The sequence below is a fragment of the Hetaerina americana genome, unplaced genomic scaffold, assembly GCF_022747635.1.
Source record: "Hetaerina americana unplaced genomic scaffold, ioHetAmer1.1.p SCAF_6, whole genome shotgun sequence".
In the NCBI taxonomy this organism is placed as follows: Eukaryota; Metazoa; Arthropoda; class Insecta; order Odonata; family Calopterygidae; genus Hetaerina; species Hetaerina americana.
In genome coordinates, this window is record NW_027287205.1 from 28,770,866 (window position 1) to 28,788,765 (window position 17,900).

Sequence of the window (17,900 nt, forward strand, 5' to 3'; positions counted from 1 at the left end):
AGTCATGGAATACTGACACCTTTGTTATGTGCCGTTCTTAATGATAATTTTTCACATATAGTAATACCCTACTCACTAAGATTGGTCTCATTCATGATCATTTGGATGGTTGCTCTTCAGAATAATAGGATAAAGTCCTTTACTTTCTTAACTATGACAGTATAGTCTGTGAGTGATGGTCTTTCACTTCTTGTATTACCTGTGGTAAGTTTGAAAATTCATTTTCCACCTTGAAACTGTGTCATATGAAAAAGGGCTATCATTTCTATAAACAGCCATCCTTCCATCATGGATTTAACCATCACTTGGACCTTTCAAATGAAGAAACTTAAATGCAATGCGAGCCTCTATCTTCTTTATACTACCAGTTATTTCAATCTTTGACTTTCTGAAACACCTCTACCGGCCTTTGTGGTGGTCGGGTAATGTCCTCACCTGCTAACCTAGAGGGTTAAGTAGCCAACCTTTCGGAGGTTTGATTCTCGCCTAGGTGGGTTTTTCATTCATCTGGGATTTGGGTGTTTGTAACTATTTTTATGTAATATATAGGGATTATGTCTATATAATAAGGGACTATAGAGTCTCAATCTCGGCCAAATAAAGTTGATAAATAAATAAAATAAAAACAAAACTAATAAGTGATAATAGTTGTCATTGGTAAATAAGGATCAATTAATATGCAAAATAAATGTTATCCAAATATTCTAGTTATTTCTTAGTAATAATTATTAAAAAATGATACACTTACATACATGTGGAGGATATGGTTGAAGAGGTACAGAAAGAACTGGAGGGAGAAATAAAAGTTGTTGGGGAAGTCCTAAAATGAAATAGGCTTGCTGATAACCAAGCTTTTATTTGCCAGTTGAGGTTTTCAAGGTTTGCAAATATTGATGAGGTCATTGGAAAGCAGTATTATTGGCATGGGATGAGATAAATGTGAACAAAGCAGAGGTTTTGCAACTTTCTAGAAAGAGAGAATTAAGTATTAAAATAGGAGCTCATAATCTAGAGCATGTGGAACAGTACGCCCATCTTGAAAGTGTTTTGGTCAAATTAGTAGGTCCATTAGACAGATTTTTGCATTAGGCAAATAAGCTTTAGGGAATTGATGATGGGACGTTGAGTAAGGATGTTAAGAAAAAGCTTGTTAAAACTTTGAATGGGAAGTGGTTTTGTATAGATCAGAATTGGTCATTGAAGTAGGTCGATAGGTATAGATTGAAGGTTTTTCAAATGTGGGTTTGGAGAAGGGTGGAAAAGGTGAAGTGAACTGAAAGGAAAGAAATGAGGAAGTGTTAGGCATGTTCAGGAAGGCGGGATGATTGTTAGGAGAAATCAGAAAGAGGCAGGAAAGATGTATGCAGTGCATTTTGATTGGCAATGGCATATTGACGATGGTGACAGAGGTCAGAATGTTAGGCAAATAAAGGAGGGACAGGGATAGTCTAGGCATGCTGGATGGAATGAAGGGAGGAAGGAAGTATTCGGGATTGAAGAGGGGCTTATTGTAATATTGGATGTAAGGTTATGCTTTGTTAAGAGGCGAGAGAATTGTAGCTTGTACTGTTTGGCAACTTGTGTCCATGTAAAACCTATCCTAACCTGTTGATTACCTTTAATTATAATAATTTTGTGATTCACCCAATCAAATGCCTTGGATAGGTCAAATAGTAATCCCAGTGTTTCTTATTTATTGTATAAAGATTTCAATACAGCATACACTAGTGAATAAATAGCAATTGATTAGTCAAAATATATTATATTAATAATATTTGACTGGTCAAAAAATAGCAATAATAAATGATTATTCCTTTCAAAATCCATGTTGATAAAGGGACAAGATATTTTACTTTTCCAGATAAAGAGTTAATTTGCTGTGCATATCTTTTCAAATATTTAAAAGAAAGTATATTGGACAGCTATAGGTTTATAATTATTCATATAATTTGAAGAGTCCTTATTTTAATAAACAGGTACAATCTTAGATGTTTTTAACTGTGAAGGGAAATGCCATGGAGTAAAGAATCGCCGGTGAAAAATAATACAGGTGGCTAATTGGATGATAATTAGAATAGATCACTTAACCAGGTATTCCATCCAACTCAGTCACCAAATTCTCCTGAAATTTGTTAATATTATTTAGAAGCTCCTATTCAAAGCAGAAATTACAGAAGAGGGATAAATGAATAGAAGTTTGGAGTAATTTAATATCTGTAATTGAAAATGATATTACATATAGTGTAAAATGAGAATGAAATTGTTCTGCTAAAGATGAAAAACTATATCTGTCCATGATATTTGATAACTTTCTTTTTGTCATTCACTAGCAACTATTTATTATTAAGTAAGAAATTGGATGAAAACATTGATATGTATTGCATCTTAAAGTTGAGGTTTAGTAATAAGGGTACTCATGAGAAGGAACTTATGCCAGGTAGTCTAAAGCATTCATGGCAGAAATTATACTGTCAAAATTATATTGCATTCTTATTCAGATTTAACAAATCTATTAAAATTAACTGTGGATAGTATCAATTCAGTTGTGCTTGTGTTCAGTGAGGCATAAGCTTCCATTAATAATTGTTTTTGAGATAAGTGGGATATTATATACACTTCACTTCAGGATGATGAGGTCTCTCTTTTCGTGTAGACAAATTCGTTAGAACACTTGTACCCATATTTTTTACCACATACCCTTAATAGTTTGATATCCTAGGAATTTTGAGTGTAGACATTTGAACTTTATCTCACTAGAATGAAAACATGATTTAAAAAATCAGTGAAGTCCTCATCTTCAGCAAGTTTCTAAGGAATCATGGTAAAGCTTGATAGAAATCCAATGCTTATTTATAAAATATCTCAGATAAAAATATTTCTCTTGAAATCAAACTCTCTGAACTGAAACTGCATTGGCCTAGTCTGAAATAGTCTGAGTTACCTGTTAAATATCCTGTGCTATCTAGTTTTCATGGTATAAAACTGCAATCAACTGAAACTCCATTGTCCAATTCCTTGGCTACTTTCTTGTTAAGGGACCACTCCATCAATAAAGGACAGGATCCTTGGTCAATGTGAAACCATCTTAACAACCTTGTCTGGTGGGTTTATGACCTTGCTCCTGAGCTGCAGTTGCATTTGAGAACCCCCAATCCATTTAATAAGAATTTTTTTCCCTTTTTACAAATATGCTTTGAAACTGGAATGAACTAGTAGACCAAGATGAAAGATTAATGTACCCACCTGACTACCATACCCCACACCTATACAACAAAAGTTTCAAAAACAAGTTGGCGTTATACTTCTGTGGTTAGTTTTGATTGATATGCATTTAAGAAGGTACCTACTGATATCTATTCATATTTTCTGGTACCTATAATATCTGCAGTGACAGTGCTTCAAAGATGTCCATGGTTTTTCTGCTCCACATATAAAAACCAAAATTATTAAATTGTTTTTCAGAGTGGCATTCTGGTTTGAATCAAATTCATGCCACTGGGATAATATCTCAACATGAACTGGAGTGTCCATTTTTATTCTCAAGCACTTTTTGGGAATACTAATGGAATGAAAAGCAGTCCTTGAATAGCCTTTTCAAGCTGGCCACTATTTTATGATTATAGCATGAAAAAAAGACAATGCTAGTATTTCCTGGGAATTTGAGTAGTGTCATATTTCTTTGATGCCTGCATTGCAAATGAAAATTGAATTTGATGGGCTACTGAGCATTCTGGTTCCAAATGTTAGTCATCTGTTATATGCCACTCATCCTTCAAGCTTCTTTGCATCATTAATTACCTACTTTTGATTGTATAATTGAAGTGTCTAAGAGCAGTGATTGCTGTCATCACCCCAGTGACTACTAGGAACCAATTCTATCAGGGGAAGCATTGAAAGTGCCACTCATACTATAAAAAAGAGAATACATTAAATTCTTTGAAATTATGAGTCAGTCTTGCTGAAATTCCCTACTTTATAAAATCCAAAAATAAATCACTTCTAGCAACCTAGACAATTCTTGACCATAAACAAATCGATAATTGGCAAACAGCATGGCTTTAGTGAACAAATTGTATTACAAGTACAAATGGTTTTTAAAGGCCTTTTTGTGGAATTACATAGAAAGGAATGAAAAAATAAAATTGCTTTGGCATAGAGAAGTTATACAATTTGAGAAAAAATTATTGACTTTAATATTGTCTCCAAGTACAGCGTGATACATTTGTATGATGGTATATGCAATTTGAAGAAATAGTTTATTTACAATTTTTATTATTTAGTCATTACTTTGATTTATTTTGGATGTAAGGCAAAGTTAAAGCCTAAATCTAGCTTTAATATTTTTATGTTCACTGTCAGAAAGGTATTCTTCATCACTATCTGATTATGCTGATTAAACATTCAATGCTTTTAATTTTAAATTCGGGGAAACTTATGAAAACAATATATATGCCTAAGTATATGACTTTAATGATATAATGGACGCAATGACACCATTTGAAAAACTATTAACTAATGCTGAAATGTTTTGGTGGGCATCTAAACTTTAATCTGAAATGACGGAGGAGTGATTGATATTCATGAGCGAATGAATAATTAATCAAAACACAGAATCACTCATCCTATACGAGTTTTTAATATACTCATCCGTGAATAATTTTATGGATGCCGTACTCGTAAGTTTGAGCCCATAATAAAATATTTTCTCTTCGGTAAATGAGAATTTATGCTTGCCTCAACTTAGGTTTCAAAATGATGTACAGTTCTGGGCGAATATATGAAAAATTCTGAAAGAATTATCCTTTAACTTCTTCACATGAAACTAAGGAAGAACGGATCATCTTCCCACAAAGCACTGATTGTATTGTTAGTCTTGGATTTGGGTTGCACCGAAGATGATGCCGCTGCATGCGATGACCACGGGGCTCAGACATCAAGGTGCGTCTAGGTATCAAGCAGCGAAAACAATCTTCGGGCATTTCGCTCCTTCGAAGTCCTGAGACTTGTCTTTTGTGGACCCTGCCGATCTCGTCCTATGAGCATCCCGCGGTTTACGGGCACCAAGCGACGTCGACCCGCTGTTTTAGAAACGCTGCAGGAGAAAATCTGACTAGAAAAAAAGAGGAGCAAGCTCCGTCTGCTTCCTCTCTAGGAGTAGAAGGTGAGGACGGACGTCTGGTTTCCTCGGACTAGGAGGAAAGGTGGCATTCCGCGCGTTAAAGTCTCTAACCACGCCATGTAGAGCGGAGCGGACACAACGCCTCGCCTCGGCATCGGTAGGGACCTTGAAAAGCATAAGAACAGTGTTATAACATAAATTAATTATATTTTAATATATTTTATATGACTAGATCCTCAATTTTACAGAGACAGTATCATTTAATTGAAAATAGATAGTGAAGGAACTGCAGTGATTACGTTACATTTCAAAACAGATTTATTACATTACATTGACACGGTACGTTGCAAGCCACCACTATGGTGTGTGACAGGGGGTGATTACACACCAGACTACTGTGGACCCAAAATAATTTCCCCACCTAGCGCGGTCGGACAACATTATTCCGATCCGTTATCATTAATGGGAAAAATGACTTCTTAAATCTATCTGTTGTACACTTAATCTGACTAATTTCATTTACATGATCTCTCCTACCTTAGTGCGATGTGATCAATAATGCATTTTCGACATCACTGCTAAAGAGACCTCCTTACAATTTATGCAAGAGATTTAATCTGTTATTTAACCTTCGCTCCGTGAGTGATTCCAAGCCTAGCTGCTATAATATTTTGGATACGCTACTAAGTTTATCATGACAACGTTTTAAAAATCTAGCTCTTCTACGCTGCACGCGATCCAATTCGGTAATCAATCCGAATTCGTAAGGATCTTGTACGATCTTATACCTGTATAGTATTAGTGGCATATGTGCGTAAAATTTTATGGATAAATGCATTGAATTTAAAAGTAATGTAAAATTTTATGCATAAATGTATATTGAACGTATGCCTCCACATGAAAAACTGCCAACTTTTAACACTTTCCTAAAAAATAAATAAATCCCATTACTAATTAACTATCTACCATTTGCCCTTCTCTCCGTCGTCTTATTAATGATCATGAGGACAACTTAGGCTGCGTGCGAAATCAAACATCTTGTTCAGTGGTCTTCATATCATAGGCTACCTTTTCCATTTGGAAAGAGGAACTAAGACCAATCTGACAATATATCCCAGCCAAATTTCTTCTTAATTAATGCATACTAGAGCTATATAATATATGGTAAAAGTTAGTAAAAGGAAAACATAAAATACTATCCAAACGCTACTGAGAATATCATATGATTCATGATTAAAAAAATGATATTCTATGCAGATCCTCTATGTGATTGCCTGGACAGTATAAAAATATATTATTTCTGCATATGATGAGTCCATGCAAAAGAAAAGTCACCAATTTGCCAAACATTTTCTCTTTTTTCCGAAATGACTAATTTATTTTGGCGCTCTTTTTACTATCAGAGTAAAAATGTTTTTTGGACGAATATTCTCAGCATATGTTAAGAAGGTTGCTTGGATATTTCAAATATGTTAAAATTTGGTCGCATTACCTGCATTTGTGGTCCTTAGCGCACTGTATTAAATGGAAATAATAAAACAGGGCCTTATTATGTTGCTTATCACGGAAAGTGGTATTGATTTTTCAAGATGCTATTAGTAATTATTCAGTTTTCTTTCCCGAGTATTCGTCGTAATTTGGAAATTAGAAAATACAATCTCTCTAGATGGAAAAAGAAAAACAATATTAATCCAAACTTACATGACGATCATATTAGCCTTGCTGGAATTCTCCAGAAGCAATTCGCGAAGACGGAGTTGCCTGTTAGTTTTTGATTGCAGCGCAGTTAGTTCCGCATCCGTCACCATGCATTCTGAAAAGAATCGGAGGATATATATGAATTATTCTTTCAAAGTCTTTCGATATTACTGCTATTTTTAACCATAAAGTAAATCCAAAAGAATGGCGAATCCAGTGGATGGAGGGAGCAACGGCTCCCCACCAGAACGACGTCCATGTTAACGAATTTCTTTTTTCTATCCCAATAGATTGTCTAATATTACCAAGCAGTATATAAAAACCGATTAAATTTTATTTTAACAGAACTGTCATATACCATTTCTTTTGTTACTGACTTCAATAATCTCTCCTCCCTCCTTTCGCGGCCAGGATGACCCAGAATTGGTCCCTATGCATATTTATGTTACATTTTTACGGAGACGAATCACGAATTTTGGGGTTACACATTCATTTCCGATAGATAAAGGGGAATGATCGAGTACTTACTTGCGCTCGCGTTGCTGTCCCCTTCCATAAACCCTTGGAGAAGGCTCTCGAAGAACAGAACGGTATCCTTCTTCGGCGTTTCACCCACCGTGTAAACCATCTTGAGACTCGAGTAATCGATGCGGAACTTTGAGAGCAAGATTGCCATGCTGCGGGGAAAGGGAGAAGAAAAGATAAAATATCACGTTGTAAAAGAAAAAAATATTTTGAATTAAGGTTAAAAAGATATATAATCGTAATAACTTTCCACTCCCAAATTTATTATACACTCACAATTTCAACAAATACTGTGTCTTTTAAGGGACAAAATAAGGTTGCTCTATTTCTGTGAGTAAGCCGTAGCGCACAAAAGAGAAAGGGAATAGAAAAGACGACATTAAGAGGGAAATAGGAGTTAGGCAAGATGTAATGGAGAAGTGGAATACAGAAGAGCACTAAGTTGATGGTGGATGTTGAAATTTTTGGCCCCGGTGAGTCACCGGTGCTTAATTAGTGGTGGATGATTGCCTGAAAAATGACCAACAAAAATCTTTTGGACCTGTAATCAGTGTCATATTAATGCAAAACGTTTGAGGAAGTGAGCTGGCTTTGACAGTCAACAGCTAATTTGACACCGTCGACCTAAAGACAAACTGGAATGCTAACAAAACCGTAGGTTGACAAAACCAATGCACGCGGCGACAATACGAAAGAATTGCGAAAATCAACGATCCAACGGAATACAACCTACAAGAGAATATTCCAAAAACGTTACGCTATTCACCATGAAAATTATTTTCATCCAAATTCGAATAACTCTCATGATCATGCATCAATTGGTACTGAGCAATATTGAACCATCTTTAGCAAAATATTTCATAAGCTCATGTACTCTTACTTTTATTTTCGTTATTATATAGCTTGCTGCATATGTTTTTTTTAAGTATAAACAACACTCAGTTATCCAATTATTCAACCAGCATTTTCCCGATTTTTTACCCATTGACAGTCAATGGGGAAGTGATTTGGGGAGAGCGTTGCGTGGGCCCATTAGCGTGGACAGAGTGGGGGGGCATTCAAACTTCATGAGGTAAAGAAGGGCTTTATAAAGAGGCTGATGGGAGTTGATGACAAGATCCTTTAGTACATATGTAAAGAAAAAAAACTAGAGAATACGTGGATGTGGAGCGCCGTTATGCACGGTTTAGAAAATCGGATCTTTGGGCAGATTGACTGATTGAGATCTATAATATATCCTTGAGAATAAAGGTCCATTTGAGGCCCTTAAGTCGGTAGACCAATACTGGAAAAAAATCCGATTAAATTTTTATAGTTATCCTAAAATATTATTTAAAAGTGCATGTAATCCTGTCAACCATTAAAAATGACATTCTACTGATTGCATTTTCCGGCTATGATTCAATGTGTTTCATATTCAATGCGTGTACGTGTAATACGTACGTAGTATTTAAGTCTCCCAAAATGGGACTCAGACAAGACGCCCTATTAGAAACTTGTCTCAAAACAAGAGAGCCTGAGTGCTGAGTACATTGCAGGAGATAAAATTAGAGATGATTAAATCACAGTATAGATGGTTCTGCTAGAACACCGCGGCCACATCATAAAAATTAACAGCATCTTAAAACTTACAATATTTTTCGCATTGTTATAAAGATAAAAATCGTACAAGTTAATCGGCTGTGTACATCCAAAATCTACCTTAAACGGTAGAATACCAATATAATGAAGAGACAAAAATAGTGCAGCCAAACTCACTTCCGTTCCTCAACTTCCAGCTCCAGTCTACTGTTTGCCAACGCAAATATCCTCAGGTTACAATCAGACCAGTTGTGCCTTGTCGCTATTATGTACGGAAGCAGCAGTGTGAGGCCTTTGAAATGAAAAATCATATATTTAAAATGACTTTATGCAAAATATAAATTAGGAAATTTTGACGCGAAAATTAGTATTGTATTAAAAATGATTATGTAAAATTCAATTGTGAAAAATCAATTTCTGAGAAATTTGCATGAGGGGCATATTTACCCAACGTAATGTTATAGTGAACCAATTTTATGTACATTTAGAACAAAATGAATAGTTATACAATTTTCCTAATTTACTCTTCTAACGGACATAATTATGAGATAATTTGTATGGTTAACTTCTTGGTCTAAGGTCGTCCAATATGACAAATTACGTCATGGGAATTTATTGACCAATTATGGGGAAATAAGGTGATGAGAATGGGAAATAGAGCTGTCCAATAGGATGGGGAGGAAAAAAGAAATAATAAGTCACTCAAAATTTGGCCACTTATCGAAGACTGTAGAATAAGTTGGCTGACTTGTATTTAGGCCTACAGAAGCATTGGAATCGTAAGATGTAGAAAATTCAGCTTTAAGAAGATCCAAGTTGATAATTTCCACAAAATTTCCAAGGGGCTGATATATTTTGAGCGGGCATATCCTTTTCCTTCCTGCCCTGTCTATCTTAATTCCACTTATCTATCTCTCGCGTCTTTTTTCTCGGTCATTAGCCATTAAATTCTCATGACATAAGTTTTCGTGCGATGCCTGGTAAAATTATTACATTTGAGACCACCTTTTTATATTGGGTTTAATATGTGATATTTTCATCCGGGGTGTGAGAGTGGGGCTGTGCGGAATCATCTGCTCAAAAAATTGCATACCTCCGTCATCATACAGCCACCACACATCCACCGTTCCGCTCTTCTGCTTCCTCTGGAACTGTGTCATCTCGTCCAAGATCTCTGGAGGAATGTTTTGCTCGAATGGGAGCCTAGGACATTCAAAAATAGAATTTCGTTATACAATGCAAATAATTAAACGTTTAAAATGATGCGAAAGTTGTGTCGAATCACGCTCGAAAGCCATAAGGATTGACAAATTCGCGACGGATGGTCAATTTTAATATTACCCTTCTCCCTCCTTCGATCTCTAACATGTTAAATACTGGCAAACATTCATGAGAGTCATATCTCACCTTTTTAAAAATTTGAATCCTGAAAAATAACTATCAATCATCAATGCAACAATTTTAGAGTATTAAAATCATTCACCTTGACTGGGATTCGAACTCGGATCCCACGATGTCCGGCCGAGCATTATTTTGCCAGTTAAGCTATCGCGGCGTCCTCTTACACTGGGAAATTTTTCAGAACATCACAACATCTTGTCCATTTAAAGCCCCCAAAATTTCAGATTTTAAGACATCGAGGGATCCGGGTTCGAATCCCGGTTAAGGCGAATGATTTTTATACTCTGAAATTGTTGCATTGAAATGCATATTAGCGGATGACTCCGTTAAAAGTTACTGCTGCAGCATCTCCCGCAGTTTCTTGGACTTAATCGATCATCATATAACTCTTAGAAGAAGAACAAGTTAATAATGAATATGTGCTTTTATCCACCAATCAATTGATCATTACCGAAGTATTTTAACCTTGCCTTTTAATCCTTTTTATGTTTGAAATTGAAATTGTAGAAACTCTGAGGTAATTAAAACATTTTCCACTCACAATTTCTTTGCCATTGCCCGGGTCTTCGATTTTAAAATGTCGTGTGGGTTTACTGCGTCCGCGGCTTTCTTGTCTTTGCTCCTATCGTCATTGTGGTTGACTGGCGACGTCCCAAGAGAGCCTGTGATGAGAAAATCATCATATTTATTAATTATTATTAGGTAATCTACCGGTTATGGTAGGTTTTTGGATGGAAACAGCTATTAAATAAAACATTTTGTGACTCCTAACAAAACACAAAATCCAGCATCCATCTTTATATCAGGTCCCTCTTCATCTCTGAGTACTTTCTTCCTCCATTCATCCCGTCTAACATCCCTATCCTGTTCTTCCCTTTCCTCGTTTGCCTAACGTTCTCCCCTCAATTACTGTCTTCAACATCCCACTGCCGGTCAATACCCCCTTCAGCCACTTTTCCTGCCTCCATAGGATTGCTCCCAACAAACCCCTCTCTTCGCCCACCATACCAAGTACTTCCTCATTTGTTTTCTTATCTGCCCATTTCACCTTCTCCATTCTTCTCCAAACCCACATTTCAGTCTACGTCTATCCTCCTGCTTCAATGACCACGTTTCCGCGCCGTACATAGCTACGCTCCATATCAAAGTTTTTACGAGTCTTTTCTTAACATCCTTACTCAACGTCCCCGTCATCAACTCCCTCCTTCTTGTGAAAGCCTCTTTGCCTAGCGCAATTCTTCTCCTTACATCCCTATTACTTTGACCGTGTTGGTCCAAAACACTACCGAGATACGTAAACTGCTCTACCTGCTCTATTTTTTGCCCTCCTATTTTGATGTTTAGCTTAGCCTATTCATTTCTATAAAATCGCAAAACCTTTGTTTTATTAGTATTGATTCCCATCCCATACCTGTCGCACTGAATTTGCAATTCACTAAGCAATGCTTGCAACCCCTTGGCTGACTGACAAACTAAAGCTTGGTCATTAGCAAACCTAACTGATTTTACGAATTCCCAGCCCACTTTCATGTGATGTAAATTTAGGAATGTTATCTTTAGGGAGCACAAAATTCGGAATAGGAATAGTACGGTATACACTTAATGTTGGACAAAAATCAGTTCAGAAATTATTTCCGAATAAGTTCAGGGATCGCTATCGAAATCAAAGGAGGAAGTTAATCGATACTCGTCTTGTTTATTTTCTACATTGAAAAGTCTCCACTATTTAAAAACAATTTAGGGGCCATATGAGAATCGTGATGGGTGCATTGGAGAAATATGCCATTCACGGAGCCCTTAATGAAACAATGCTGACTATTGTAACTTCTGTTAGGAGTGCCAAGTCATTGAGGACCCAGATTGATTGGTTGTTAATTGTCTCGGTGAATGAGTATAATGATGCAAATATTATGCCCAGCTAAAAGTTTTCTCAATGCGAAACTTTGAAATAACATAATATCTAGTGCAAAATTTTCCAGGGAACTAGCAACTTTAGCTGACAAATAATTGTCCTTACATGAGAAAAAATTGGCTTATATTTTACGTGATGCTGTAGGTCCGGTACAGACAATGGATTGCCACAGGGAGAGAGGAATAAATGAAAAGAAAATGCCTAAGAATATATAGCCGTAGAAGGTGATTAAATTACAACGGGTGAATGATTCATTTTAGAAATATTGGCTGTGTAAATTTAATTACTTTATTTTCATTTTGAATGAGATTATTCGTTTTATTTAAAATTAGTATTATACTTTTATTCATTATTGAGTTTATTTTAATACTGTTCTTTCTTTTTCTGAATAAGACTTTAAATGCAGTCATTCATTTGGATGAAATGATTTTCCAAAAAAAGCCAGTAATAATGAAACTATTTAGTAGAACATTTTAGGGAATTTTCTAGTTCATCCTCTTCTCTAGTTATTTCCCGATTTATAATTGACATAGTAACTATTATGGAAATCGATGCCTCCGAGGAAAGAAGTACTGAGGTGGTTGGGGTAGAGACACCCAATCAGTCAACAGGGCTCTTTTTCTCTTTGGACTTAGATGGCCATATTTTACGAAAATAAGCCAATTCCAATGGCCAAAACCCACCAAACACATTATAACGTCTTTTGCATTGCATTCGTATCCCACCAAAATAATCCTGCCATGGAAAACATCGCCTCTTGGACTTAATCCCAGGACATCCGATCAAGAGTTCATTATTGTCGAGTATCTGGCATCCAATTTACCTAAGGATATAATAAATACATGAAATAAAAAATTTTCTACCAAATATATCTATTTCATATTAAAATGTTCGATGCATACAGGCATTGGTATTGATAACCGGTGGTTATGAAACCCACAAACCATATCATAATCGATCGCCACTACACCCTGTGATCAGATTCATCGCACCATCGAATATATCGAATCATAAAAAGAGCAAATTTTAGTCAATCTAATATAGTTTATCCGATTATTGAAAGCATCAAATCAGGGAAACCATCGATTCATTATCTGTGTAGCAACGAACGTATCGCATTATTGAGAGCATCGAATCGGTGAAATATTCTAATGTTCAAAACATCAAGCAATCGAAACTATATAAAGACCAAAAGAATTCAACCATCGAAACCACCGCAATATCTAAACTATGGTCATTTAATAGCTGGACAGGATAAAAAAGTCGACGGAAATAAAACATCGATAGGAGTTTGATCGATCAAGCCATGCACTCACTTACCGCTGGTGTGGAGGGAGGAGTCGGAGTCGTATCTTTCGAGTGTGTCCAGGCTCCCGGTGGAGTCGAGGTGCGCCAGCATGGGCTTTGGTCGTAGCCGCCCCGTCCTCTCGTCGTCCTCAATGGCCCTGCGGACGTCGAAGGGGCTGCTGCTGCCCAGGGAGGGCTGGGAGCGGAGGTCGGGCGCGGAGGAGGAGGCGGAGGGGAGGGCCAGAGAGAGTGCATCCGTGTGCTCGTCTTGCGAATGGGGGTGGCTCATGGTGACGCGGGAGTAGTCGAGGCCCGTGGAGACGCGGAGGATGGCCACTCCCAAGCGGTTGTCGAAGGCGTCGCTGTTAGGGAAGAGGGAATTGTAAAGCATACCCACCTTTGTACAGGAAGAAAACGGTTGAAAAACTGGGTTGTGAGTTGAGTACAGAAGGAAAGAGAAAAAAATAATTTTGTAAAATGTTCCCGAAAGCTGAAAACAGATCATGCATCCGTTGAATATGTAATGGTGTAGATATGCTCTGCCTTTAAAATTGAAATAAGAGTGATAGTTTCAACTCTGATGAGCACATATATCAAATGCTAAAACATATTCTTATCGATCCAATCTGATTTTCATAGATTATGAGGTTTTCTAGAAGAAGGAAGATTAATTAAAACGTGGAAAATCGGAGGGCAAAAACTAGACATTTTATCAACCTTGGAAGTGTTTTGGGCCAAGATGGTAAAGTAGTTGGGATTTAAGAAGAAGAATTGCCTCGGTTAAAGAAGCTTTCTTAAGGAGGGGATTGATGAAAATCCATGCCAAGAAAATCCTAGCGATTACTTAGATGTGGAGTGTGGTTTTGTACGGCGCGGAAACTTTGCCACATGACTAATGTACGAGGGTCATCCGGAAAGTAGTACCCGTTCGTGAAATAAAGACACAAAAGTAAATATTAACAAACATAAAAAATTTTATTTGAAAGAGGATACTTTAAACTACTTCTCAACATAATCTCCAAGCAAATTAAGGCATTTGTCATAACGTGTGACAAGTTTCTGTATTCCTGCTGCATAGTCCTTCGCCGCCAGCTCATTGAGATACGCGAGGGACCCATCTTGCACAAATTTTTGCATAATGCAGATGGTGTTTAACAATTTCATGAACAATTGTTCGAGAAACATTGGGAAAATGCTCACAGATGTCATCAATTGTGACGCGCCGATCGTTCCTCACGAATTCAACTGAGCTCACCAGTTGGTCTGTAATGACAGACGGTCTCTCCGAACGCTCATCGTCGTGTGTGTTCCCCCTCCCCATGTTGAAGTTGCGACACCACCGCCGAACAGACGACTCGTCCATTACATTGTCTCCATACACCTCCTTTAATTGGCGATGAATATCACATGGGCGAACGTTTCTTGCATTGAGGAATTTAATCACTGCCCTCACTTCACAACTGGCGGCGTTCTCAATTTTTTTAAACATTGTAAACAATCACAGAAACAACACAGGCAATGCTAGCGTCACGCAACTTGGCTCAGAGAAGGCAGACAAGCCACTGAAGCTATCTGACCTCGTCCAGCGGCTACTCGCGTCGTCAGCACTTCATGCGGCACGAACGGGTACTACTTTCCGGATGACCCTCGTAGATAGGAAGCTTTTGAGATGTGGGCGTTTAGAAGGATGGGAAGGGTAAAATTGACGCAAAATAGAAACCAAGTACTAGGCATGGTGGGAGTGGAGAGAGGATTGTTGGTAGATAGCCAAAGGAGGTAAGAAAGGTTGATCCATAACATTTTGATTGGCAACAGAATGTGATAGAGAGATGAACAGGAGGAAAATGATAATCATGTTGGGTGGAGTGAATGGAAGTAGACTGTATGCGGATTTGAAGAAGAGTCTATTGTAAGGGTCAGATTATGTCTTGGGCGAGGCTAAGGAACGTGAGCGTGTTAAGTTTGTTTCCATCCAAAAATAATTATTTTATTATTATGCTTGAAAATATGTAGTATATGTTGAAGAACACAGGGTAATATATATATATATATATATATATATATATATATATATGTATATATATGTATACATATATATATATATATATATATATATATATATATATATATATATATATATATATATATATATATATATATGCAAATTCGAAATTGACCATGATAATTGCATCAGGAGAAGATTGTGGATGTGGGTTCCTAATGACGTATAATTAAATGGTACTTTATGCAAATCCATAAATTGACCTCAAACACCTTCTGAGATCTGTCTATCAAACGAATTTCTGATTCATTTTCTAAATTTGGAATTGAATTAACCCAATGTAAGCAGGAGTTACTTACTGGAGAGTATTGAAGTAGCCAATGAGTTCGGAGCGTGGACAGGTTTGCCAAATTGATTTGTATCCCATGGCGAGGACATTGGGCCTAAGTTTGCCCACTCCAGAAGCTTGGATGAGGGCCTGTGCGCCCTCCTCGAATCCCAGGCCATCGACGACCGAGTAGAATGCCTTCACCTTGTGCTGTTTGAGCCACTCCGCCGCTCGCCTCTGCCTGGCACCCTTACCTCGGTGTGAGAGACGTTCCTGCAAAGGATCAAATGTTAAAACATTGGCAGTTATTGACAACCCAGCGATGGCTCCGGAAAAGCCACGTAAAGATCGCTCACTAAAATATTTCTGTCATCAGAATACCTGCAATGGCCCCTTTAACTCTTTGAATGCATGTGAAACCCGCCCTAATATTAGATTATTTGAGTGAATTAATAGTAATATTTAGTTCGGTTCCTGGAACACCATTCAAGTTATGCAAGTGGTAACTGCTAAGGTTAAATCAGTGCATTTTCCTGTAGCCTGGGGTCTCTCAGGAACATTTTTGTCGCCCATAAATTCATATCGTTTTCGTTTGTTTGGGTTTTGTTTAGAGGCATAATCCGGATTTGAACGCGGAACCATCCTGCGTGTCAACGGAGAAATCTTTCACTTTCTTAGTAAATGAATATTTTTATTGAGAAAGATATGATTAAACGAGTGAAGGACTCTAATACATTTTACGGAATCCTCCCGCTGAAGCAGATATATCAACACTCAAATGGCTCCATCGAAAAATATAGCACTAAATATTGATTTGACAATATTTTTTTCCAAACCATTAGACCAAATTTTGCAAAATGGTTGAGCGATGATCGGTACAACCACTTATATTCGGAAGAACCTCTTTCCTGACGTATAGGTTCACCCTACGAATTCCTTTAATAAAAATAATGTCACCATCACGATAAGTAACTGGATAATCTAAAAATTTGTGAAATAAATATGCAGTCAAAAATTCAATACTTTATACGATACGGTAGGCATTAATTTGATACAATTCCAGGAAATTTATTTTTTCTTGTGGAAAAACTTAAGGATGCATGAATCTATCATGTTTAACTGCTCAAGAAGAATATAAAATGTACGAAAAGAGATGACGTTCTTGGCATGGATGTGGAAGTGAGACGAAAGCTGAAAGAATGTCGAAAATGGCAGAGCAAGTGGATGCAGGAAGTACTGAGAGGTTATGGGATGCTTAAGGCGGTGACAGAGGGGAGAATACTGGGAAAACGTGGCAGAGGGAGGAAAAGAGTAGGCATTTTGGATATAATTAAGGTAGTTAGAAAGATGCAGAGCTAATGAATGAGTTATTTATGTATAGTCTAAGGTTTAAGGATATATATTGTGTCATGTTATTCCATTAGATTCCAAGAAACTGCGGGAGATGCCGCAACAGTAACTTTTAACGGAGTTATCCGCTAATATGCATATCAATGCAACAAGTTGAGAGCGTAAAAATCATTCGCTTTGACCGGGATCTTGGTCAAAGCGAATGATTTTTACGCTCTCAAATGTTTGTATTGTTCCGTCAGCTTTGTGTCAGGACCTCGGATTACAGTGGCTTGTTTTGTGGTCTATCGTCAATATACCCCAGTCTGGTAGATTTCTGCTAAAAATAACAATGATGACTACTCTAAATAATGGTGGTATATAAATGATGAAGAATGCAACGAGAGTATATCTCTGGTAGAGTCACTCACCTGTGACAGATCGGCGCAGATTAGAAGCGATAGGTTCTTGGTGACGAGGTTGAACACATCCAGGAGCGGAGGCCTATCCGCCGGCTGCCCGATCAGCAGAAGAACCTGCGGCCGATAGTTCTTTACGTGGTCGCCGATGCTTGAAAGGCGGAGTGTGGAGGTGAGAGCATTCTTATATGTCTGGGCCTGCGTGGATGAACCCCAGTTGACGTCTGCGGAAATAAGGAAGTTGGTCTATAATTGCACTAAATGTTATCGAAAAATTGGTCACTAAAGCAAGCTAATAG

At 37.3% G+C, this 17,900-nt stretch overlaps 1 protein-coding gene across 1 annotated transcript in view; it reads right to left on the bottom strand.

The window, feature by feature from the left end:
- Positions 1 to 5,148: 5,148 nt before the first annotated feature.
- NKCC (sodium potassium chloride cotransporter) overlaps positions 5,149 to 17,900 on the bottom strand; it is a 38,950-nt gene continuing 26,198 nt past the window's right edge. Inside the window, exons 11-19 of the mRNA XM_071593985.1 lie at positions 17,614 to 17,825; positions 15,885 to 16,126; positions 13,557 to 13,885; positions 10,866 to 10,986; positions 10,017 to 10,126; positions 9,101 to 9,215; positions 7,346 to 7,494; positions 6,821 to 6,932; positions 5,149 to 5,284 (exon numbers count right to left, since the gene is read on the bottom strand). Coding sequence (XP_071450086.1) covers positions 5,149 to 5,284; positions 6,821 to 6,932; positions 7,346 to 7,494; positions 9,101 to 9,215; positions 10,017 to 10,126; positions 10,866 to 10,986; positions 13,557 to 13,885; positions 15,885 to 16,126; positions 17,614 to 17,825 — 1,526 coding nt within the window. The remainder of the gene's footprint in view (positions 5,285 to 6,820; positions 6,933 to 7,345; positions 7,495 to 9,100; positions 9,216 to 10,016; positions 10,127 to 10,865; positions 10,987 to 13,556; positions 13,886 to 15,884; positions 16,127 to 17,613; positions 17,826 to 17,900) is intronic.